Here is a 21,495-nt window from a genome sequence, read left to right as displayed (position 1 = left end):
TGGACATTCATTGTCGCGCGCGGTCCAAAATTGGAAACGCGCTTGTGTCGCCAGGCACGGGACCTCGTCCGACGAAAGCTGCCGGCGCTTCGCAGCCAGTCGCGCGACGGGCTGCGAGCTGCGCTGAAGCAGCGTGAGAGGACAGTCCCGTCGGCGGGAGAGTGCAGTGCGACCAGAATGCAGCGTGGAAAGATTGCCGCGTTGATGCATCTGGTCGTCTTCTTCTTCCACCAGCACTCTCGCCGCCGTGGATTGGCCCGTCAGCGTCCTCGCCGGGCGTGCTTCATCACGCCGGGGGCGGCGAGGCGTCGGGCGCGCTGTCCCAGTCGCAGTCGATGGGGGAGTTCTTGCTGGACGCACTCCGCCCAGCAGGAGGAGTGCGTCCAGTGGGCTCGAGGAAGGCGGCGGGCAGCGCGCGGGCTTATGATGTGGTGGTGCTGGGGGCATGCAAGGATGTCTTCCCTGTTTCTTGCATGGATCCACCGTCGTCGTCGCCACTGCCACCAACCCAAACACGATCCTCAGCTGTGCACGCCATGACGCTCCTCGCACCTGCCACCTTCATGTCGTCTTCTACAGTACTTGTGAAGCGCGTCGACTTCGAAAGTCACGTCTGGTGATGGAGGAGCGACGCGTCTGGAAGCATCGTGCTTTCCGCGTTGGCGTTGGCGCCGATCCGAGCTGCCTCATCTCATCTCCCGACCTCACCCTGCTCTTGTTCTTGCAACAACCACACCCTGCCAACCCAGACATCACTCCTCACGACCGATCATCTCGTCGTTATCCGTCCGATGCTATGCTTCTCCAGCTCTCTTCCAGCTTTTGTCTTCTGTCCTCGAGATGCGCCTGTGCCAGTCCACGACGAAGCCGCGAGAGCGTTCGCGCCTGCCGTAGCATGACACTTCTTCCATTGCAACGTGACAGTCGCTGTCCGCTATCCGCTGTCTCCACCCCGCTCGTCCGCCCTGCAAACCACAGGGGCGCTCTCCCAAGCATGTTCTGTTGAAGATTCGTTCTCTGTTCAGCCCGATAGGAAATTGGCGTGGCTGCAACATCCAAGTGAAGGTGGTGGTCCGATCGACAAGCTGGTATGCGCCTCGTTGTATGCTCACAGTTTGCCCTCGGACGCTCTGAAAGCAGTGCCTTGTCACGCTCGCGCCGTGCTGCGATGCACGGGTCGTCTGCCAATGATCGGAAGCTGAGCATAATTTTCCGAAGCACGGCGCGTGCGGGACAAGTCGAAGACTGCATGGAAGCGAAAGAGTGGCACGCAGGCTTCACTCTCGCACGGCAAACATACCCACAATATTGCTTGACTACCTCACTCCATTGATTGACCTTGTGACTATCTCTTGCACTCGCCTTTCCATTTCTTCTGCCAACATATCATCGTCCGCTGAGTCAAAGCCGACCACCACCGCCGATAGTCCCATCAGCCGTACCCAGCGCATTACCACCTTGACCTGGGCAGCGCCTCCCGTGCTGGCGCCCGTCGTCTAGTCAGACTAACAGCGACTTCTTGCGCCCGCGTCGCGCCCATTGCAGCCTACCTGCCTACGGCATTCACTGTTCCCGAACAACAACAACAGGCAATCTTTGGGTTCAGGCATCTTTACCCCTGAACAACTCGACCTGATTCACTACTTGCTCCTGAGCAACTTCCAAACAACGCGCACATCGTGGCTGAATACGAGAAAAGATTTATGACCGGCCTTTATCATTCGAATCCGGTCTTATTCTCGCGGCAAAAGCGACCCCGACACGTCGCTGATCCAAAGTTCGCTCATTGGTCGTGGAGAGCAACGCCTGAAGGGTGACACTCAGCAGACCTTGGTGTGGGCAACCGGGTATCACTATCCTGAATTTGATCTCATCCACAAGCTATCCACATGGCCCTCAAACTCGACCCCTATTGGCGTTCCGCCGTCGACGAAGCGCGAAAAGAGCGCTCCCAGCGGGTGCCCAAGCCTCCTCCGAATCGTCAGACAAGCTACTGTCACATTTCACGCCGCCCGTTTGTCATCCAGCCTACTCGACGCACCGGGTATACCTTCGAAGACGGCCGCTCGGCAGTGCTGAGCATGCCGACTGTGTTTAATGCGTTCCACATAAAGCACGACGCACCACGCGGCCTCTCCGATTGGCCTTGTAAAGAAGAATCCAAATACGAGGGCGACGGACGGATCGCCACAGATCTCCTCCACAGACGATTTCCCGCCGTGCCCCGTGTGCAGGGAAACATTACTGTGAATTGGCAACAGCGTAATTTCATCGAACCATGTCTTCTCGAGAACTATTGGCACCCGCTTCCGTCCGAGGTGGACATCTTCATGCGGACACACCACATTCCGGATCTAGAGTGTAGTCGTGAGGAGAGTCTTCAAGCTGTGGGTCATGAGCTGATGGCGCTACTCGACGATGCTCAAGACAGTGCTCGTGAGAGCTTGAAGGATACGGCGTCGCCTGCTGGCGGCTCATTCGACCAGACCAGCGGTCCACAATTCGAGACACTGTACGATTCCGGTCACGTCCATCCCGCACCTCAGACACATGGTCCGCCAATGCTTAAGCAAGTAATGGACGATATCGTCAACCACTCGACCAGCAATGACAGCGACGCATTGACGAAGACGTTGCTGTGGGCGCAGGCGCAGAGCAACGCACACTCTACCGCGCTCACCCCTGATAACTTTGCTGCTATTGCTGTCCAGGAGGGCTTCACTAGGCGTCCCGAGGTCGCTGCATCTGACTGGGACAAGAATGCTCACTCCAGGCCCTATCTAAACACTCCGATCCCGCGAACGAAGCGGGCACCGCCAAGTGATGCCACCTGGGGATCCGCTGATGCGCGTGCTTGAGCTTCACTTTCGGCGGCATCGAGCAGATGCAGAAGCATAGCCTAGCGCACGGTCATGCTTGTAGCTCTTCCTCGGCGGATGACCACTTCGACTTTCCACTTTGATCTCTGCCATCGGGAGAAACCGTCTTTAGGATGGGCAATACCTTAGCTCCTACCTCACGTCAGCCTTATCACTCGATGCTACACCCTTCGAGGGGCGAGGTCCGCAAGTGATCACAAGCAATCACGACAGGTAAGTAATCCCCCTTCAACCCTGTATCCTACCCTATTGGGAACCACTGACAAGGACTACTGTGCCTTCACCCTTCGCGTAAGACTTGAAGACACTGCTAGGTCTGCCTTGTTGGGTCTCATCTGACGCCACTCAGCTCGTTACTTGGGGAAACACTCCGCTCTCTACTTTCATGCTCCCGGGGCAAGGACATCGATTGGTTCTTTTGATGTTGTACTTTATCTGATGCGTAAGCGAGATTCCGTATTTTGATGCAAGGTAAGGGAGAGGAAGGGAGGTAAGGTTCGCGAGATTATTACACATGAGACTCGAGGCACAGTGGACGAAAGCCCGTCGACTTGGTCAGGTATCAAATGAGCTCGTCCGCAGACAAGACATCGTTCGCAACTCGCTCTTCATAACTTCATCTCATGTCTTCTTATAACATTTCATATCTCTACATGTCTTCCAGCGTGAAATTTGTCGTCATACATACGTTGATACATACTGACTTTCAGGGTTTCGAGTGTCGACGCTATCATACTTGTGTTCGACAACTCCGCCCCGCCCCCCGGCTCTTAAACATCCACTATCCTCACTTCCTCGACACCCTAGCTCCTATACTGCGCTCCAGATAGCTGTTTCTTCCCAGCTTGCCATCTCGAAAACGCTTCACGCAAAGGATGAAGCGCGTGGCGCCTCATCGGAGGCTCAGGACGCTGCATGGTAATCTGCTCGAAGGTCCGAGGCGGAGACACAACAGGACGAGGGGCAGGGGTGTTTGCTTCTAGTGCTTGAAGAGTCGCGCGACGGTGGTGCGCTGTGTTTGGTGAAATAACGCGAGGAGCAGGTCTGGGCGCAGGACGCGGCTGTGTGAAAGTCGGGGTTATGGGCGGAGAAGGTGTATGATGACGTTGACCTGTGGGAGGCGTGTTACGTGCTGCTTCTTCAATGACGGCTACGGGAGCTTGCATGGGGCGTGGAGGTGAAGACTGACGAATGAAGGTCGGTGCGGCATCTGGTTGCATGTAAGAGTCTGTAGGCTTAGGTGTGTAATGGCACGTACGTCTTGGAAGCGGTTTTCGAGCAATGCTGTGGTGTGCAGATGGTGGAGGAGGCGGAGGTAAGGGTCGATAGGGCTGGGCTGGGAGCTGGGAGATGCGTTGACCCTCGATGTCCGTGGAGTATATTGAGAAAGACCGCACGGAACCTGCGACTTCGGGATGGTTGTGGTCGAAGTCGCAGTTGTCGAATTCGCGGGTAAGGCGAGCGTGGCGCGACAATGCCTGTGGGGGTTCTCGAAGCGGCGGTGAAGTTGGCTCTGATGCTGAAGGTGTCGGTGGCTCACAGAATTGCGGCGGTGTAGGGGAAGTTTCCACTCGGCCCTGCTGTTCATCAGCTGAACGTGGCAAATGAATTCGCAGGCCACGAAGGTATACCGGCAGATCTGTTTCATCTTCTTCATCGTCAGCATTGATCGTTGCTTTACCTTCCAAGGCAGCTAGCGCTTTTTCACGCTCGTTTCTCTTACGCTCATCATAGGCCTTGACATAGTGGTCTGGACTATACTCGAACTCAGTAGGACTCAGTGGTCGCTGAGAGGGGAGATAAGGTAGCGTGAACTGCTTCGGCAAAGCTGGCTCTTCTGTAAGGGGCGTCAGTGGAGGAGAATCGGCCTGTGGTATCGGAGACCTCAGGGATGATAGCGACGGCAGACCATGGGTTCCTGGCATCGACGACTGAAAAGCAAGGTAAGGAAGACGAGGTGCGGGTTCGTTTGCCATCGAGTGACCTCGATCAGTCGAGGGTTGCCACTGTGTCTTACCAAGTCCAACCCCTGTCTCGCTCTGCAGGCCGTCGAGCATATTGGCGCTCACAACGAAGCGGCCGCCTCTGCGCTTGGCAATGTTAGAAGGGTTGACCTGTCCTGGAAATTCTGCAGTGAAAGGCGTCTTTTCGGAATTGGTGCGAGGAAGCATTCCTGGTCGGGGCAGAGGAGTGGCGATCGCACTTGCCAACGGAGCTGCCGTATGAACCTCCACGCACGGGGGATGAGCGACAAGAACACTCTTTCTCACTCGTGCTGGGCCTCGTATCTTCGGGTCTGGGCCAATGTGCACGGAGTACACAACTCGTCTCGAACGTGCCGAGCCCGGAGGTGCAGGTGTGGACGCGGAACTCGCGACGCTTACACGTACGAAGCGTCGCTGTTGAGGCCGTCTCCTGTACGGCGGTCTGTTCGTCAAGCGTCGGATGATTCTCATAAGCGCACGTCTAGTTCGAGCTCTTGGCACGAGTGAAGCCGGCACCACATGTTCCGTTACAACAAAAGTGTCCGCTGTCAGCTGATCCGGTGACTTACTGGCAACAGTGATGAAGGAATGTCTCGGAGAGGGCGTCGAGATATTGACAGTTTGTCGCCTAGCTTCAACGGTCATGGCGGTAGGGTTTATGACACGGGAAAGGCGACTTGCTCTGTTCGCCTTCATCTTGAATGTCAATAGGATATGATGGATGTCGTTGAAGTGTGGTTGTATTTGGTCGGGCAGATCTACTATGAGCGTCTGCAATACAATGCTGGGCCAGCCAGAATTGCAATCACTGAAATGACTCTGAGTAGATCTGTCGAAGTTCTGAGCCGAGGAGTGGCTCGCCGAAGCTCTAAGTAATATCTTCTTGAAACCCATCGTGGCGAGGGGCGCGAACAAAGGAAATCCCCTGCTACGTCCTGACCCATTGTGATGAGACAAAGACTCGTCCTCGACTCAAAGCCACTAGCTCGCCATTGTATCGAGTTCTGACCATGCTGCGCGCCGGACGCTGCATTGATCGTGGCAGAGTGCGACGTCAGGGTGTCGGCAAGACTCTGGAGCCATTGTTCGTGAGATACCGTAGCAGTCGTCTCGGTGCTGAAACCAGCGACGGCTTCGCCATAAACCGTACCAACTGAGCATGTAAATGTGCGTTTTACCCTCGCCCAGTCCGATTCCCAATTATCCTTTGGTCCAAGCAGAAGTTCCCCGTGACGTGCTGTCTCATCTCCCAACCCACATACCAGCCGTAACTCCCGCCGACCTCTCGTTGACCGGTCTCTTCGCAACACGTCCCTGACTCCTGACCCCTTCCACAACTCTGTCCAGCCCCGTCTCCACCACCACCCCTCCAACTATCATCTCTCCCAGCACAGCATGTAGCGTCTCGAAGTTGAATATCAGATCCAGTTCGCAGACATTCTCGAACAATCTATCGAGCGCTTCCACAAAGACCTGGATCAAATCGAGCAATGCTAGCGGAGATTCGGTATTGGTGGATATGAGAATGAAGTACAGTGTCGCGTAGTGGCGGTAGGTCACGAGCGATGGAGCGTCATTGTGCTCGGTGGGGTTGGCGGAAGAGGAAGAGGCGGACGCGGGCGCGAGGAGCGGTGGTAGAGGGAGGAAGTTACACGCGCTGTTTGGACGCGCGGAGACGAGGGTGAAGATCTCGGAGATCAGGCGTTGCTGGACTGCTGTATCCTAGGCGTGCGTGTCAGTGGGGAGTTTCAGGCGAGGAACACGTGAGCTGTATGTACAAGTTGGGTGTAGAACTTCGTCAATCGCGGTTGCCCGTTGTTATTGAAGACCAGCACCGCGTTGATCATTGTGGCGGTGTTGTTCTGTGTAGAGTCAGAGTCGAAGACGTGCGACTCTTTCACATGCGAGATGCTGCAGCGGGGATGCTGTCATGGTGCTTGGCGGGCAGCTGTGAAGCTATTTTGCTTGAACAGTCATCCGCTCATATCGTATACAACACATTCATACTCAATACATAGATTGTGTGCTCCAATTCGTACGCTCGTCAGGTATCCCGCCTGCAAGGTGGATCACGCTTTCCTTCATTCCTCCATTTCATCCTCATTGTAGTTGACCTTGCTCTTTGCCGATCGTCTGCTCGCTGTCCTCGAGACTGTTGGTCTCGATGCTGTCGCTGTCTTTGCCGACTTCCTCATCACAGGCTCATCGTCTTCATCGTCAAGCTCAGGAGCCTCTTCATTCTCACTACTGCTAGGCGTGGGCACCGGCTGTGCCTCCTTCACTTTGGAAGTCTTCTTCACTGCAGCCTTGGCAGCAGCGAGCGCTGCTTTGTCCGCGGCTTTGGCTTCTGCTTCTTGCTGCTTGATTGCAGCCTTCTCGGCGTCTGATTTGGCCTTCTTCTTCATGGCAGCTTTGGCTTTCTTGGTTGCCGGCGTGGCCTCTGGGTCAGATTCTTCCGATTCCTCCTTGACAGTTTTGCCCTCTCTAGCGGCCTTCTTCTCTGCCTCTCGGGCTGCATATAAAGCTGCAGCCTCTTGCTTCAACTTCTCGGCCTTCTCACTCGGATCCTTCTTCTTGACCTCCTTCTTCTTCGGACGCAACCATTCTTCCATCGTTGGAGGCCAATATACTCTGCCCTCTGGTCCACCCATGCCAATGTCCTCTTCGGGGATCAACTTGGGTTCCGGCTCATCCTCCTTCTTTTTCTTTCTGTTCATTGCCTGCAATGCCAGCTTGTTGTCATCATTGCGAACGTAAGGCAAGATATCATTGAATGTATCGTATCCTGGCAGCTTGAATATCCGCATCAGCTCAAACACTGCCTGTTCTTTGTCCTTGGCTTCGATCATAAGATCCATGTCTGGAGCACATGGTGGGAGAGAGGCTACACGCGGGCTATGCTTGCGGCGCTGCCGACCTGTAATGGCCTGTGGGGTCGGCTCCGAATAATGCATCTTCTGCTTGATACCCTTGCGGGTCCAGGTAGCGGTTATACGAGGGTAGAGCTCCATGATATCCTTTGTGCCTTCACGGATCTGATTGGAATCGAATATGATATTGTGGTGATGGTAGTCCCTATTCTCCCCGTTAGTACTATCGTCCTCGGCAGGTCAGAGATGATGTAGACTCACAAGACGAGTGGGATGTTCAACTCCTCGCACACCGGAAGCAGATCATGTACCGACCAGATCACGTCGTCATTCTCCAGCACCAGACGATTCTTAATACTCTGTTTCAGCTTGGCATAGTTTTCTCTGAACCTCTGTAGCGTTTCCTCCTTTCCTTCGAAAAGACCTCCCATATGCATGATCATCACAGCGTCTCTGTTCATTTGCTCAGGTAGCTTCAACAGTGACAACAATTCGTCGTGATATTCCAAGTCTCGGAAGGCGTTGTCGATCACAGAAGCTCGCGGACTTCCCAGTTGTGTGAACTGTCCTGGATGTGTTGTCACGCGGTGGCCAAGTTGCGCGATGACTCGTCCAGCTTCTGCAAGCGCTTCTGACGCAAATGGAGCTAGATTGTAGCCATATTCCGGGTGTGATGCGAATGGAAACATCTCCGAGGAGAGTCTGAAAAACTTGATGTTATATCGATCGTTCCAGCGAACCATTTTGATGATGTCCTTCACGTTCGCTAGTCCTAGCTCTTCGACGTATCTCTGTCCGAGGGCAACATCTGCTGGCTTGCTTTTATCTGGTCGATTTTTGGTTGCATGCTCAGGTTGCGTTGGATCCTGCAGGGGGTGGCGATGCTCAAGTATAGATTGTATGCGACAAGTACGGGAGCTGAACTATGCGGTGAAATAGACAGTCAGTAGGCTTTCGAAAGGCAATTAGCAACGAATGCACCTACTATCGGTGGATTGCACATCCTCAGATACGTGTTGAGACAACAGTATCCTAGCCTCCCCTTCCATGGCAATGGTAGGTAATCGCTGTTGACCGGAGGTGGACGACACAATGCCTCCTTGATCTCTTCAGGATCCGCATCTTCATCTCCATCCGCCTCAGGGTCACCAGCGCTCTCGATGGGCTTCTTCTTGGTTGTCGTGGCTGGCGTCTCAATATCTGCTGTTGGCGCCTCGGCGACAGCTTTCTTAGCTCGACCTTTCTTTGCTGATGTCTTGAGTTTTGAAGGGTCGACATCGCCATCAACAGCATCGTCTACCACTTCTGTCGCAGCCTTCTTTGGCTTTCCTCTCTTCTTTGCCACCGGAGCTGGCGCCTTCACTACTTCTGGAGCATCGCTCAGCGGACTGTCTCCACCTTCGCCATTCGTCTGACCTTTGACAGGACCAGGTACAATATTTGTGTTCACATCGCTGTCTGGCGAAGCTCGCAAGGCGTCTGGGGCGTCGATAACATCGGCACTTCGATCGGGATTCGTGATCGCAGAAGTCGTGGCCGTTCGGGACGAAGCTCGTCGTTTGAGAGGCGGTGGTGCTTGCTCACTGCTCGAAAGAGCTTTCGCTGGGTCAATTGATCTCTTCCTCTTTGCTGGTGGCATGATTAAAGATATATGGCGCTGCCAAAGACGCGTCGAAAGTGCGCTTCGAAAGCTGGAATGTTGTGCTGCTCCTATAGTGCTAGCACGAGCGAAGACGAACATACAGAGACAAACCAAGGGAGACGAGAGAATGGAAGAAGTTGAGGCATGGCGTCTACACGCCTTTCGGACTCTTACTCGCAGATGCTGCACTGTTCACCTCGATTCAATAAACGCGACTTGGTGATGTCATGGTTGAGATGTAGATCCGATCAGATCTGGATGTGGATCTCGTCCCTGTTGGCACGCGATTAAGACTGACGAATGGCAGATCAAAGATTGGGTGACCATGGGAGATGGGATTTGTTGCGGTTCGGGTGAGAACGAAGTATGTTATATGCATTGAAGCGTGCTTCGTTCTTATCTTCTTCCTCAGAGACATGTTTTGGAGAATGGAGGCCCTCCAATCTTGGCATTAACGAAGCACGGTAGAAACCTTCACACCAGATACTGAGCACGACACGAATTGTCGCAAGAGTACTCCTTGGGACTAATGACAACAATTCTTCACATTGTACAGATGTTGAGATTCCATGTCTATATCGGCCAAAGTTTCAGACTGGCCAGCACTTGAACACTACTTTGACTTAGGGTGCTCCTTCTGAGCCTGCTGTGCTGTCTCTTTCTGCAGTTCCTCCGGGCTTTTACTATTCTGCTCAGCCTTCACAACTGTTTCCGACGATGATTCAAGCTCCTCGCGCTGCTTTGGGTCCTGCTGTTGCTGCTTCGCTTTCTCAATCTCTTGCGGTGATTGAAGCTTGTCCTCCTTCAGTCGCAGCTGCGGGCTAGAGCTCAAAGGTCGCTGGAATACAACAGATCTTTGCACAGCATTGCGTGTTGGTTGGAGACGAGTGAATGCGCGCATTGTTGCTCGTTAGATTCTGTGTGAAGGCGAGTTCGGGAGCTGATGTGGGCAGTAAGTTAGTAAGGTTTAGCTTCGCCTAATGGAGAGCAGGACTGCGTACAAAGTAATTGTTGACAGTGGAACTGCGATGTGTGTGTTGCGCGAATGTCTGGAGCTTGCAGAGATAGCTTTCGCAACCGTTTGCAATTGAAGAGCTCCCGCGTAGCACCAGCTTCCTCGAAAAGCACATTACCGCGGATACGCTCAGTTGTCATTGTGACGACATAGCGCGCCGAGAAGAGCGGGTCCAGCTCCGATGGCCGAGAGCAACCAAGAACGAATATAGAGAACTCGTCTCGAGAGACACTGGAGAAGTTGTTGGTCCACCCAACAGACAGGGTATCATTCATGTTATAGGTCCTCGAAAATTTTGTCCAGAATCGGGTCCCGTTCCAGCTTGGGCTTCGGCTTCACCACAGCACTGATCGGGTTACTGCTGGGTGTGCCACGATTCCTTGCCAGCAGGAGGGCAACGAGCAAGACAATAAGACCGGCGAGAACTATCCATACAGCACTCCAACGTTGCCGGCTCGTTCTTCGATTCTGCTTCTCACGCGCCTCGTATGCTTCCATCCGATGACGAGCAGCTTCTAATCGATCATTGAGTCGATCCGTCCTCTGTTTGGACTCTTGAAGCTGATCTACCAAGCCATTGATGATTTTCTCCTGAGGTTCGAATTCTGCAAAGCTGTCGAAAGTAGTCTTGGTGTTCTGCTCGAGCTGGTCCGATTCCTGTTTGAATTTCGCATGCATGCTTCGGCTCTCCTCTGCTAGCTGCTGCAAGCTCGAGACGGTGCTCCGCAGCAAAGAAGCCTTCTCGAGTATCGCATAGTATGTATCGTCCAGCTGTCGGGTACTGCTCATGGCTACATCTTCTACCTGCGCCAGGTCATCGCGCAACACTTTCTCGCGCTTCTCGTTCTCCCTCTTAGCTTTCTCAATGTGCTCGGGTCTGATCTCCCTCTTTTTGGCCAGCTGGGCTTGCCGACGAGTCCATTCATCCACGTCGCGTTGCTGTTGTGATGCTCGGTGCTGATGGCTATGCTTGCTGCTTCCGTGTCGTCCTGACTCTGCGCCTTTCTTGTCACGACGGAGGAGGGAGTCAAAGCTGATCGGGGGCTTCAGATCCATGGCAGACTGTACGGTCTCTTTTGCAGCATGCCGATAGCCATGCTTCTCTCCTCCAGTAAATGCCCTATTGCGAAGGCTGGAAGAATGCAACCGGCGGTGGAGGTGCGTGCGCTCATCAGGAGGATCTGTTCGCGATCGCGTCGGTAACATTAGGTCGGCAGTAGCGGTGCGCAACTTGGGCAGTGCCTTGAGCGGGCTCAGGCTTTCCTCATTTTCGTGGGCCATGGTTCCTCAGGAGGCCCTGGGAGTAACATCGTCCGCCGAGAGAATTCGGTTCTTGCCCCGGTCGACCACTACAAGGTGATCAATGCTAGCCTGCTGAACGCATTGGCATGGACGAAGCAGGTTGTCATCGCCCGTAGTGGCGACATTCACATGCAAGTTGCACCCTGGATGTTCTATCGTTATCGTGTTCTCTGACGCCAGCTCGGCGTCTGCCTTGGTCGCGCCGACGGAACTTTATCCTTCGAGGCTCGCAGCATGTCCGAACGCCGTTCTCGAGTTGAATGGGGCATGCTCTGGTCGCGAATTATTCAACAATTGAGGACCACAGCGTACGGCCGTACCTGTGTGAGGAGCCACGATCTTCCAACTGAGTATGAGCGCCGTTCCCACCGCACGCCGCGCGGTGCATTCTCTGCTCGCATCGCCCCCAGCGGTTCGCTCGGCTGTCGTTCGGCATTGCTACGAAACCAGCATTGTGACGAGATCTTTGGCGACGATATCAGCACGCGGACGCGCGGATGAACGCAGATTTTGCTCCGGCGCTCATTCTCACAACTCCACGGCAGGATATAGAACACCTTCGTATATAAACGGCGTCCGTTTCCAGTCCTCCAGCCCAACTCTTACCTCAGCAACACCACCCGACGCAACACCAGAGTCTCCGAAGCAGAAATCCCGGGCAGGTCGTTTTCTGTTCACCTCGACACTACTCATTCTGTCCCTCGTTGCCGGCGCCGCAATGGCAGCAGCTCCAAGCCTGGACGCCGTCAATGGCTTCATGAAGCCTCCCACCGACGCCGAAACCCTCCACCTATACGAAGCAGATACTCCCACGGCTGCAGAAATCAACGAACACATTGTCAACCACCCTCTCGCCCAAAGGCTCCGAGCACAAGAAGGAATGCGCGAGTCAAGACCTCATTTGAAGATCCCACCTGCGATGCGCCCTCACAACCTGACAGGCGGGACACTACTTGGGGAGAACAAGATCGAAGTGCCGCCGCTCAACTTCAGCGATGTAGATGCAGAGCTGCCTACTTTGACCCAGATCGCTTATCTGGGATCAGGGTTGTGCGGGCATCCTGGCATCGTGCACGGAGGGTTACTGGCTACACTGCTCGATGAGGGATTGGCAAGAGCATGCTTTCCAGCATTGCCGAATAAAGTTGGAGTCACTGCGAGTCTGAAGATTGACTACCGAGTCCCGTGCCCCGGGAACAGTTATGTAGTACTCAAGGCAGAGACAACAAAGGTCGAAGGCCGTAAAGCGTGGGTGAAGGGTTGGATCGAAGTTCTAGGCGAAGAAGATGGAACTGGCACCAAAGTCGTGGAGGCTGAGGCCTTATTTATCGAGCCTAAGCAGGCTAAGCAGATGGCTAGGGTGTACAGCACGCAATAGTGCGAGCCCATGCTTGGGTTGTCCGAGGATTGAACGTTTGAACATCACGCTTTGAAGCGCTTGGGTCACCCTTTTCGGGTAGTCGACCCGCTGTCAGCCATAGACATAGAGCATCCAGAAATGCTACAATGTAATTCCCTGATGAACAATCTCTCCTTTGCTTGTCTTCGACTTGATGTCATGCTGTGTGATCGATTCGCTGCAAAGAACTGTGTGAGTGGACAGGCATTGTCCTTGGGTCAAAGTGTTTAGAAGTTCGTGCCCTCAGGAGGCTGTGGTATCTTCTTGTTCTCTGGTGTGCCCATAAATCGGCGGATCTCGATCAGGATCGTCTCCATGGTGAAGTCACGCTTCCACGTGCTCAAAGAACGTATCGCACTAAGATTGACCTAGGGTGATCTCATTAGCATCACTTTCCTCCTCGAGCAGGACGTGAGCACTGACCTTCCCCGTTTGTGCATCCACGCATGGCAAGTTGATTTTGCTGATGAAGGTGACTTCCGGTGGTTCGTCTGGGTACTTGTCTCCACAGACGATCTTCAACGAGTAGATACGATTCTCGTGCACGCTCTGGTTTGATAAGATCAGCCAAGACTGTATACGGTAGCATCAGAGATGGAGCATACATGAGGAGGACCTAGGATTGTGCCATTCCAGTTCGTCATCAGAAGATCATCACCCTCATCGAGACCATATGAGCAAGCCTCTGATCGACTGTCAGATTTTCGTACAAGGTAGGAGGTTTCCACAAAAACAGACCTGCTCCAAGTCCTTTTTCGCCCTTCTCAAGCTCCTCGAGCAGCCTGAAGTTTCGAGGCACCGTCGCCATGTCTGCGCTGTGGTGTTTGTTGTCGATGGTGGGATGTCGTTTGCACGATGCGCTTGCCTGATCGTCGACTCGAAGCCCCACTATTGTGTTGGCCTCAGGCAGATATGCCGCGGCACATCCACATCCACCTACGCAAGCGAGCGCCAACACTCCTTGTCGCATTGGACTCGACGAAAAGCGGCAGCTGGTATGGCAGCTCTCGAGAACATCAGAGCACGCTTCGAGAGCTTGTCCAAATCCGCGTTCGTCGACGTCAACTTACCACGATCTTCAGACGTTGACGTTGCAACGCTCATCCGTGACGGCAAGGCTACAGAGATAGGCCGTATCCCAGCCAGGCGGAATTTGTTCTTCGGTATGTCGCTCCTCAGTAATAAAACTCACTACAGCTTACTTAGACGCAGGACTTTAAGACGAGCAAGCCAGTATCCTCATTGTCCTCAAGACCACAATAAAGGAAAGCGAAGTCCGTGATATTCTGCCTTATCTCGACTTGATCTTGGCAGCTCATGCTACGGATGCGGTACCTCAAGGAGGCGGCAATACCGCTTCGGCTTCCGGAAAGCATGATCTCAATTCCAGGACGCTGGCGGCAGATGGTTTCGACGACTTAGTGGTGACAGAAGAGCACACTTACGTGATCTGGAAACAACAATTGCACTTGTCTCGGCCGCGCGCTCGATTGCAACGACCAGCGATTTACTTCACTGCCAACCTAAGGATCGCCGAGCAGCCTCAAAGTGCTTCTCAAAGGCCCAAGGAACAGTTGTTAAAGCCCTTTGAACCTCTACCAGCAAATGTTCTTGAATCTCTCGCATTCAGTCGGGCGCCAGGAGCGGCAGATGTTTACATCTCCGAATCAAGAATCACGAAAGTGGCGCCAAAACCTCCAAACCTCACAGATACTGTAAAGCCAATCAGAGGCGCAACTAGACGGGCCTTTCCAGCAGTCCCAGCAGTCTTTACGCGAATTCGATATTCCACATTACCCGATGCGATTATTGCCAGCCTGCATCTGGAGACTTCTCACATTATCGCGGGCACAACAACAATCCACAAAGCAGAGCTTAACGTCACGAATGCGGACGTCAAGGATCTGACCAACGTCGCACTACCGCTCAAAGCACGGGGAGCAGATGAGACAGTGCTACTTTATAAGGTCACGCCTCATGCACAAGCACATGCAGAACGCAACTCCCTGGCCGAAAGCCCTGTATCAATATCTGTTCGAGCCGAAGCTCTCCTCGATCAAGGCTCAAGAATATCGCTCGAAATCGACTGGCAAGCACACATTGATCTGACACATACACGGCAAAAGCCTCATTACCGCTGGTCTCGCGTCGCTACCCACTCATCATATCACAAGAAATCACTCTCAGCGCATTCGATTACCAGACCCTCGATGGAGACGACCTCTGGAGCATCGACCGATCGCACAGAGCATACATCAAATGGAGGAAGCATCGTCTTCAATTTCCACGCAGCGCCCACAACCCATGAATCATCCGAATTTAGGATCTCAGTGCACTGCAATAATCGCTCCACACGTGCGAAGAAATTTGGACTCATGATGTTACATCCTCGAAGTAGTACCAATACCAAGCCACGGCCCACAACGGGACATACTACAATTGCCGCAGCCACATTAGATGGGTCAACGACGTCCGACCTTCTGGCCACCTTATTCAATGCTCCGGCACTAGAGAAGGCCAAGCCGCCCGACGTCCTCGATCTCAACCCCGATGCCAGGATTGGCCCTCTCCCGCCTGGCGCTTGTTTCGAAACGCACATGCCTTTCAAGGCGCTACGGTCTGGTGTGTTAGATTTGGGTGTATTGAGGATCATAGATCTGGACACGAGACAGACGGTCGATGTAAGAGAACTGCCTGATGTGATTGCTCTAGGAAAGATTGAAAGTGAAAGAGGGTAACACAGTACGAGAAAAATGATGACTCTGGCAGTCTGCGTGATACGATACTTGAGAGTGTAGGTTTACAGAATGAATCCAAGTTGGGCGATGAAATGGGCTAGAATGTGCGCCAGTAGTCATATCTTTGGAATGGTCTCAGTGGTGTATCACTCGAGCTTCTCAACATGCGGTGGCAATTAAGTAACTGGATGCGGACAAGAAGACTGAGACCATCCGAGCATAGCTCCAAGCGTCTCGGCGATTCGATTGAAGGTTTCATTGACACTGGGCTCCATGGAAGAAGACCTCGATGGCAAGAAACGAGTCCTTTTTCCAGTTGCTCCGCCTTAGCCACGTTTGGAGGCTCGCTTGCACGCCCGCCTCAAACAGCGTCGAAGGACCTCAATCACGCAGAAATGACAGTGCAGCAGTGTCTCTCTTTACTGTTCGACGGATCAGGTCTTCGGCATAATATGATTGAACAGCAACCGAGTGAACAGTGCTCAGGGCAAAAGTCGACAGGTCATAGCTCCATCGTGAGCACAAATGAGAAAACATCAGTCGGTCTTCCTCAGATGGCACGGAAGCGAACTCAATTTTTAAGAACGAGCGATGTAGCTGCCTTCTTCGGTCTTGTTTCAACTAATCGAATGGTCGCTGTGTTATTATGGAGCGGCTCACAGTAGTGGCAACGTCTAGAGCGATGGTCAGCATTTGATATTCTCTTGGAACCCAATACGGCAAGAAATCCTTAGTTCCCACTCTAGTTGGCTTGAAATTGGACGATTGGACGGAAAGGCAATGCAACATGGGTCGTAATTCTTTCTTTCTTTCCTTATTGAGCTCACTACGTATGTCATTACTTCCAATGACGTATTGTTGAGCGCAACTTGTCAACTGAGTCCTGCCTAATCGAAGTTTCTGCCTTACTGCTTAGGCAGCTGGGGCTGGAGCTGGTGGTGGAGCTGGTGCGGCCTGGTCAACAGGCGCAGCAGGAGCTGGGGCCTTGGCGGCCTCTTCAGCGGCAGTCTTGGTCTCGCCATCTTGGGCAAGGCGGGGAAGGTCGCCACGGCGAAGCCACAAGTCGATGAGTGGCTGCATGGGCTCGGTGTCGCGGTCGGTAAGGAGGCTGGAAGCGCGACCGACGTTGATGAAGTGAATGAAGCAGGTGTTGAGCTCGCGGTAGGAGTTGAGGTCCCAGAATTGGAGCCAGTGCGACCAGTACAGGTGAGCGTAGCAGCGGAACATTTGCTTGTACATGTTCTTGATCTCGGCCTCGAAGCGCTGAGGAAAGCCAGAGGACTTGCCGAGCCAGTTGTTTGGGTCGTTGCTGAGTTGCTGTGAGGCCGGAACTGGTGGCGCCTGTGTGAAAGTGGTGGTAGGGAAGACAGACTCGTCTTGGATCTTGCCAGCGACCCAGGTCTGAATGTGCTTGATGTACGTTGCGGCTGGGAGGTTGATGGGATTGCGGTTGGTGTCAATCCAGGTGTACGTGGTGCTGCAGCGGCTGTCAGTGAGGTGCGTGAGAGCGAGGGTGAGGGAGTACTTGCCCGCCGGCGGACATGGTTGGGCAAGTCTTCTCGTTGCAAAGGCCCACACCACTAGCGCGGTCATCCGTCTGCACAATCTTCACCATGCCGGTCAAGAGACGGTTCTGTTCGACGACTGCAAATGGATGTCAGCTTCGCGGTCAGTGATAGACTGTGATGTCAAGTACGTACTCTGATGTGCCAGCCACTCTCCGGACTCAACATGCAGCGGGTTTGCGGCTAGAGTCATGAAGTTACCCTTGACGATGAAGCCGGCGTACTCGTCGCGGAAGAAGAATGGAGGCTTCCTGCCAGCCGGCTGTGCTTGCTCATTGGTGGTCATGTTGGCTGGTGCTGCGCCACTTGACGAAGGCGTCTGACCTTGCTGAAGGTTTGGTGGGTAGAGTGATGATGGACTGTTCGCTGATGGCGACGAAGTGTTGCCGCGACTTGGTGGCTGACTTGGGCTCGAGCGAGTGGGGTTGGCTTGACGACCCAAGTTGCGACTAGAAGGTGCAGAGTCATCGTCAGTAGGTGTACGTGGTCCAACATCGAAACGAAACGAGTGCTCGCCGATGATCAGCATGGAGGGCTTCGGCGGAGACTCTGGCTCCGGGGCGCGGCGTCGCGGGTGCTTGGGGCGATAACACAGGTAGATGGCATCGTCTGGCACGGACAATGGCGGCGGCGTCGATGGCGACGGCGGTGGTTCTGGCTCTGGATCCGACATCTTGGGCTGGACGGCAATTGCAAGCGGATCCGGACAATGTTTCCAACAGGTGTGTGTTGTGGTGAAGCAAAGACGAACACAGCGGCGCGACAAAACAACGCCGAAGTCCACATCTTCACTTCTGTTATGGCAGCCTGATGACATGCAGTAATTTAAACAGTTGATTGGCGCGTCGCATTGCCTCTGCGCATGTTTACCATCGACCGTTGAGCAGTTCTTCACTTCGCAGAAGGAAGGTGCCCGGGGTCATTGTGAAGCTTGCGCCATGCTTTGATTCCGGTACTTAGAGCATGAAAACGATGCTCACGGAAACAAAGTAATCGCCAGATTCCAAGAAAGATCGATCAAGCACGACGATTGCGAGGTCGTCTGTAGCATTCGAATCCGGCGTCCCGCGAGCATTGATCTTGGTGTGTCGACATGCATCGTCGAGGTCGGCCACGAAATCGCATGTTGGTGACCGCACAAACTCGACTTGTTCGATGCGTGGAGGCGGGCCAGTTTATGGGAAGTGAAGTTGACGAAGATGCCACTTCGGACTGTCAAGCGGGCCATAGTCTAAGCAGATCACGCTCATGTCCGGATCCGAACCACACAGGTGGACCGAGCAAGGGGCAATGCCTCGAACACATCCAGGCCAGAGAGGGACGACACATGTTCGAAGAGAAAATGGATCGTACCTGCGTGGGAGTGCCGCCTTCGCTCACCGTGCCTGCCCGCCGAGACTGGAACAAGCGGTATGGAATTGGTCGTCGTGCTTGGGGTGATGTCGAGTAGAGGGAGGCAGTAGGAAGGTCCGGATATATCGACCTGGTCCCGCCGCATGCAGGCCCCCGAATTTCGTCCCAGTTTCACCGACTGAAATGGAGGAAAAGCTTATTCACTTACAGGTTGTTCATCCAGGACGACATGTTCCTGACTGCCTGCTGGATCGTCTCGAAAAAGGCCGCCGAGGCCGGGAGGAGAAAAGAAAGAGAAGAAGAGGAAGGGAAAAGGTGGCGGCGGGATGTCTGGTTGTGCGTGTGGCGGTCGACTGGGAAGAGTTGTGGTCTGGGTTCAGGAGAGAGGCCAAACGTTAGCCAGAGACAGCGTGCAGGCAAGAGCGCAAGGGTGTCGCCCAAACAAGGTTGGCGGCCCGCGCGCGCTGCTGCAAGAGGAAGTTCGCGACTCGCTTGGCCTTTGAGGATTGATGAACCTCTCGAGCTGCAATTGTTGTTCGTATATTCTACCTACCTACCGACCTCCTCACTGGTGAATCCTGGGCAGACTGAGCTCCATTGTCTGCCTCAGCTGATCCTCACTACCGCCACCTCCGTCCCCGCCCGCCGCGGTCCTCTATCCACCCTCACCTCACTCGATCGACGCGTCGCGAGCTAAAATGTCCGCGGAACAATCGCCTGCTGCCGCTGGCATTGCAGATGAGCGAGCTAGCTCTCCTGCTGATGCTGCCGCGAACGGCGTTAACGGCGATGCTTCGGACGGCGAGAACAATGCGCAAACATTGAGCGGGAAAGTCGCAGAAGACGAAGAGGACGACGCTGGCGATGACCTTTTCGGCGACGAAGATGATGAGGGAGATGCTGGAGATGCAGAAAAGCCAGCGTATGTGTGATGAGGCAATGTCATCGAGATGAGGACTGACGTGCCATAGCCAACGCCAGTTAGATGATGAAGAGCTCGATTCTGGCGACGACATGGGCCGCAATGATCGTGCGCAAAACCAGGATGAGGAAGAGCAGCAGCAATTCGAGGAACATGAAATGCTATCATTGGATCTCGAGGTTGCTCGTCAGCCTGTGCCCGAGCCCAGCGATGGCGAGGTGAGATGGACGAAGTAGATGCAACGTAATTGTGCCGCTAACATGTTTCCAGATGTATGTCCTCAAGGTACCCGACTTCATGTCAATAGACCCCGATGCATGGCAGGTCACGACTTTTCAGCCGCCCAAGACCGATCACCACTCCAAGAAACCCGCTTCTTCGACCTTTTCCGCCTTCAATACCGCGATGACTACGATACGCTGGCGACACTCCCCGTCAGACCCATCGCAATTACAATCAAACGCTCGCATCAACAGGTGGTCTGACGGGTCTTTAACAGTCCAGTTGGCCTCTGACCCGAACACACAATACGAGATTGACGGGAATTCATTGGCACCTCCGCAGCGAAACCCAGTACGGCCCACGCCAGTCAGTGTGACAGGAGGCAATAAGGGAGGCAGAATCGGCCAAGTATCAGGTGAAGGATACGATCCGAAGAAAGACAGCTTCACGTATCTGGTTGCACCTGTCGAAGCTGCAGATTCGCTTCGGGTCACCCACAGGATCACCGCTGGCCTAACAATCAAGCAAAATGAGAGTGGTGAAGATGATGCTATACAGCGTTTGCAAGCTGCTCTTGCCCAAGCAGCAAATGCGACGAAAGTGGGTACCGGTTCAGGGCAGCTTGATGCGGTTGATGTGGATCCAGAGGAGCAGCGGAGGCAGGCAGAGCAAGCGGAACGACAAGCAATGCGAGACCGGAAGAAGCGGGAGAACGCTCAAGAACGTGAACGCTTACGAACGGATCGCGCACTAGGTCGTGCAGGTGTGTCATCTGGTCGCTATGGTGGACTTAACGTTGGCATGCTGGAGGATGACGAGATGGAGGGTGGACGTGGCCGTTCTGGAGCTGGGAAGCCTCGTGCCAAGCCTAGGCGACGACGGAACAGCGAGTACAGCGACGATGAAGACTATGGCCACAAGCGATTCACGAATCGGGAGGATGATTACGACCAGGAGGACGACTTTGTCGCTCCAAGCGATGAAGAGGAGGTCATCGAGGATGATGATGATCCAGATGATGGAATTGTCGACGACCGGAGAGAGAGGACGCCGAAGAGAGATCGTCCCCAAGCCGAGTCGAGTGGAGTCGGAGAGGATGAAGATGCAGAGGGCGAGATCGATGATGATCTGCCACAGGCCAGAGTCAAGCGGCGGCGTGTGGTGGACGACGACGATGAGGACTAGGGCTGCAAAGTGTTGAATACCGAAGCGAGGCGTCCGGTTGGGCAGGAGAACATGTCGCAGCATGGAAACTGTACTACTATAGGCTTCGAGGAGACTGATGCGTTCAGATCCTCGGAGGCCCGAAGCATGAACAGCATTTTTGTACCCCTACAAAAACTCATCACGCATGGCGCAATCCTTGCGGATGCATACGTGCAGCCGTGAAGTCTGCCTTTTCTGCCACCAAAGTTGCAAGCGGATTTCAACATTTGCACGTGGCTGCCGTGCGACTCCGAACGCCGTACGCTCAAGTCGTATCTGCTATGTTCGTAAAGCCACGAAAAGAGGAAGCTGAATACGATTGCCAAGAGTCTGCTGTCAGTAGTGCTGACTGCAACAACTTCGGTGGACATAAATCCCAGGTACGCCTATATGACCA

At 54.0% G+C, this 21,495-nt stretch overlaps 11 protein-coding genes across 11 annotated transcripts; 4 read left to right on the top strand and 7 right to left on the bottom strand.

Annotated features, from left to right (window-relative positions):
• Nucleotides 1-1,889: 1,889 nt before the first annotated feature.
• CKM354_000387200 (uncharacterized protein) lies at nucleotides 1,890-2,858 on the top strand (the record flags this gene model as incomplete). Its single annotated transcript, XM_044799090.1, has 1 exon — nucleotides 1,890-2,858. One exon carries the CDS (start codon nucleotides 1,890-1,892, stop codon nucleotides 2,856-2,858), a length of 969 nt encoding a protein of 322 aa, XP_044655025.1.
• An 824-nt stretch (nucleotides 2,859-3,682) lies between these two features.
• Nucleotides 3,683-5,050, bottom strand: CKM354_000387100 (uncharacterized protein; the record flags this gene model as incomplete). The annotated part of the gene is made up of 1 exon (XM_044799089.1): nucleotides 3,683-5,050. The coding sequence occupies one exon, from the start codon at nucleotides 5,048-5,050 to the stop codon at nucleotides 3,683-3,685; it is 1,368 nt and encodes a 455-aa protein (XP_044655024.1).
• Nucleotides 5,051-6,106: 1,056 nt separating this feature from the next.
• On the bottom strand, nucleotides 6,107-6,711 carry CKM354_000387000 (uncharacterized protein; the record flags this gene model as incomplete). The annotated part of the gene is made up of 2 exons (XM_044799088.1): nucleotides 6,107-6,586; nucleotides 6,643-6,711. 2 exons carry the CDS (start codon nucleotides 6,709-6,711, stop codon nucleotides 6,107-6,109), a joined length of 549 nt encoding a protein of 182 aa, XP_044655023.1.
• Nucleotides 6,712-6,945: 234 nt separating this feature from the next.
• CKM354_000386900 (uncharacterized protein) lies at nucleotides 6,946-9,373 on the bottom strand (the record flags this gene model as incomplete). Its single annotated transcript, XM_044799087.1, has 3 exons — nucleotides 6,946-7,939; nucleotides 7,996-8,657; nucleotides 8,720-9,373. The coding sequence occupies 3 exons, from the start codon at nucleotides 9,371-9,373 to the stop codon at nucleotides 6,946-6,948; spliced, it is 2,310 nt and encodes a 769-aa protein (XP_044655022.1).
• Nucleotides 9,374-9,989: 616 nt separating this feature from the next.
• On the bottom strand, nucleotides 9,990-10,277 carry CKM354_000386800 (uncharacterized protein; the record flags this gene model as incomplete). Its single annotated transcript, XM_044799086.1, has 1 exon — nucleotides 9,990-10,277. One exon carries the CDS (start codon nucleotides 10,275-10,277, stop codon nucleotides 9,990-9,992), a length of 288 nt encoding a protein of 95 aa, XP_044655021.1.
• A 390-nt stretch (nucleotides 10,278-10,667) lies between these two features.
• CKM354_000386700 (uncharacterized protein) lies at nucleotides 10,668-11,672 on the bottom strand (the record flags this gene model as incomplete). The annotated part of the gene is made up of 1 exon (XM_044799085.1): nucleotides 10,668-11,672. One exon carries the CDS (start codon nucleotides 11,670-11,672, stop codon nucleotides 10,668-10,670), a length of 1,005 nt encoding a protein of 334 aa, XP_044655020.1.
• Nucleotides 11,673-12,411: 739 nt separating this feature from the next.
• CKM354_000386600 (uncharacterized protein) lies at nucleotides 12,412-13,071 on the top strand (the record flags this gene model as incomplete). Its single annotated transcript, XM_044799084.1, has 1 exon — nucleotides 12,412-13,071. One exon carries the CDS (start codon nucleotides 12,412-12,414, stop codon nucleotides 13,069-13,071), a length of 660 nt encoding a protein of 219 aa, XP_044655019.1.
• Nucleotides 13,072-13,319: 248 nt separating this feature from the next.
• Nucleotides 13,320-13,900, bottom strand: CKM354_000386500 (E2 ubiquitin-conjugating protein MMS2; the record flags this gene model as incomplete). The annotated part of the gene is made up of 4 exons (XM_044799083.1): nucleotides 13,320-13,460; nucleotides 13,516-13,641; nucleotides 13,698-13,777; nucleotides 13,831-13,900. The coding sequence occupies 4 exons, from the start codon at nucleotides 13,898-13,900 to the stop codon at nucleotides 13,320-13,322; spliced, it is 417 nt and encodes a 138-aa protein (XP_044655018.1).
• A 189-nt stretch (nucleotides 13,901-14,089) lies between these two features.
• Nucleotides 14,090-15,830, top strand: CKM354_000386400 (uncharacterized protein; the record flags this gene model as incomplete). The annotated part of the gene is made up of 2 exons (XM_044799082.1): nucleotides 14,090-14,255; nucleotides 14,314-15,830. 2 exons carry the CDS (start codon nucleotides 14,090-14,092, stop codon nucleotides 15,828-15,830), a joined length of 1,683 nt encoding a protein of 560 aa, XP_044655017.1.
• Nucleotides 15,831-16,742: 912 nt separating this feature from the next.
• Nucleotides 16,743-18,979, bottom strand: CKM354_000386300 (uncharacterized protein; the record flags this gene model as incomplete). The annotated part of the gene is made up of 4 exons (XM_044799081.1): nucleotides 16,743-17,307; nucleotides 17,360-17,474; nucleotides 17,531-17,844; nucleotides 18,957-18,979. 4 exons carry the CDS (start codon nucleotides 18,977-18,979, stop codon nucleotides 16,743-16,745), a joined length of 1,017 nt encoding a protein of 338 aa, XP_044655016.1.
• A 467-nt stretch (nucleotides 18,980-19,446) lies between these two features.
• Nucleotides 19,447-21,077, top strand: CKM354_000386200 (uncharacterized protein; the record flags this gene model as incomplete). The annotated part of the gene is made up of 3 exons (XM_044799080.1): nucleotides 19,447-19,670; nucleotides 19,720-19,888; nucleotides 19,941-21,077. The coding sequence occupies 3 exons, from the start codon at nucleotides 19,447-19,449 to the stop codon at nucleotides 21,075-21,077; spliced, it is 1,530 nt and encodes a 509-aa protein (XP_044655015.1).
• Nucleotides 21,078-21,495: the final 418 nt, after the last annotated feature.

Source organism: Cercospora kikuchii (assembly GCF_019650295.1).
Source record: "Cercospora kikuchii DNA, contig_00002, whole genome shotgun sequence".
Classification (NCBI taxonomy): Eukaryota; Fungi; Ascomycota; class Dothideomycetes; order Mycosphaerellales; family Mycosphaerellaceae; genus Cercospora; species Cercospora kikuchii.
This window is presented reverse-complemented; position numbering and strand designations above follow the sequence as displayed.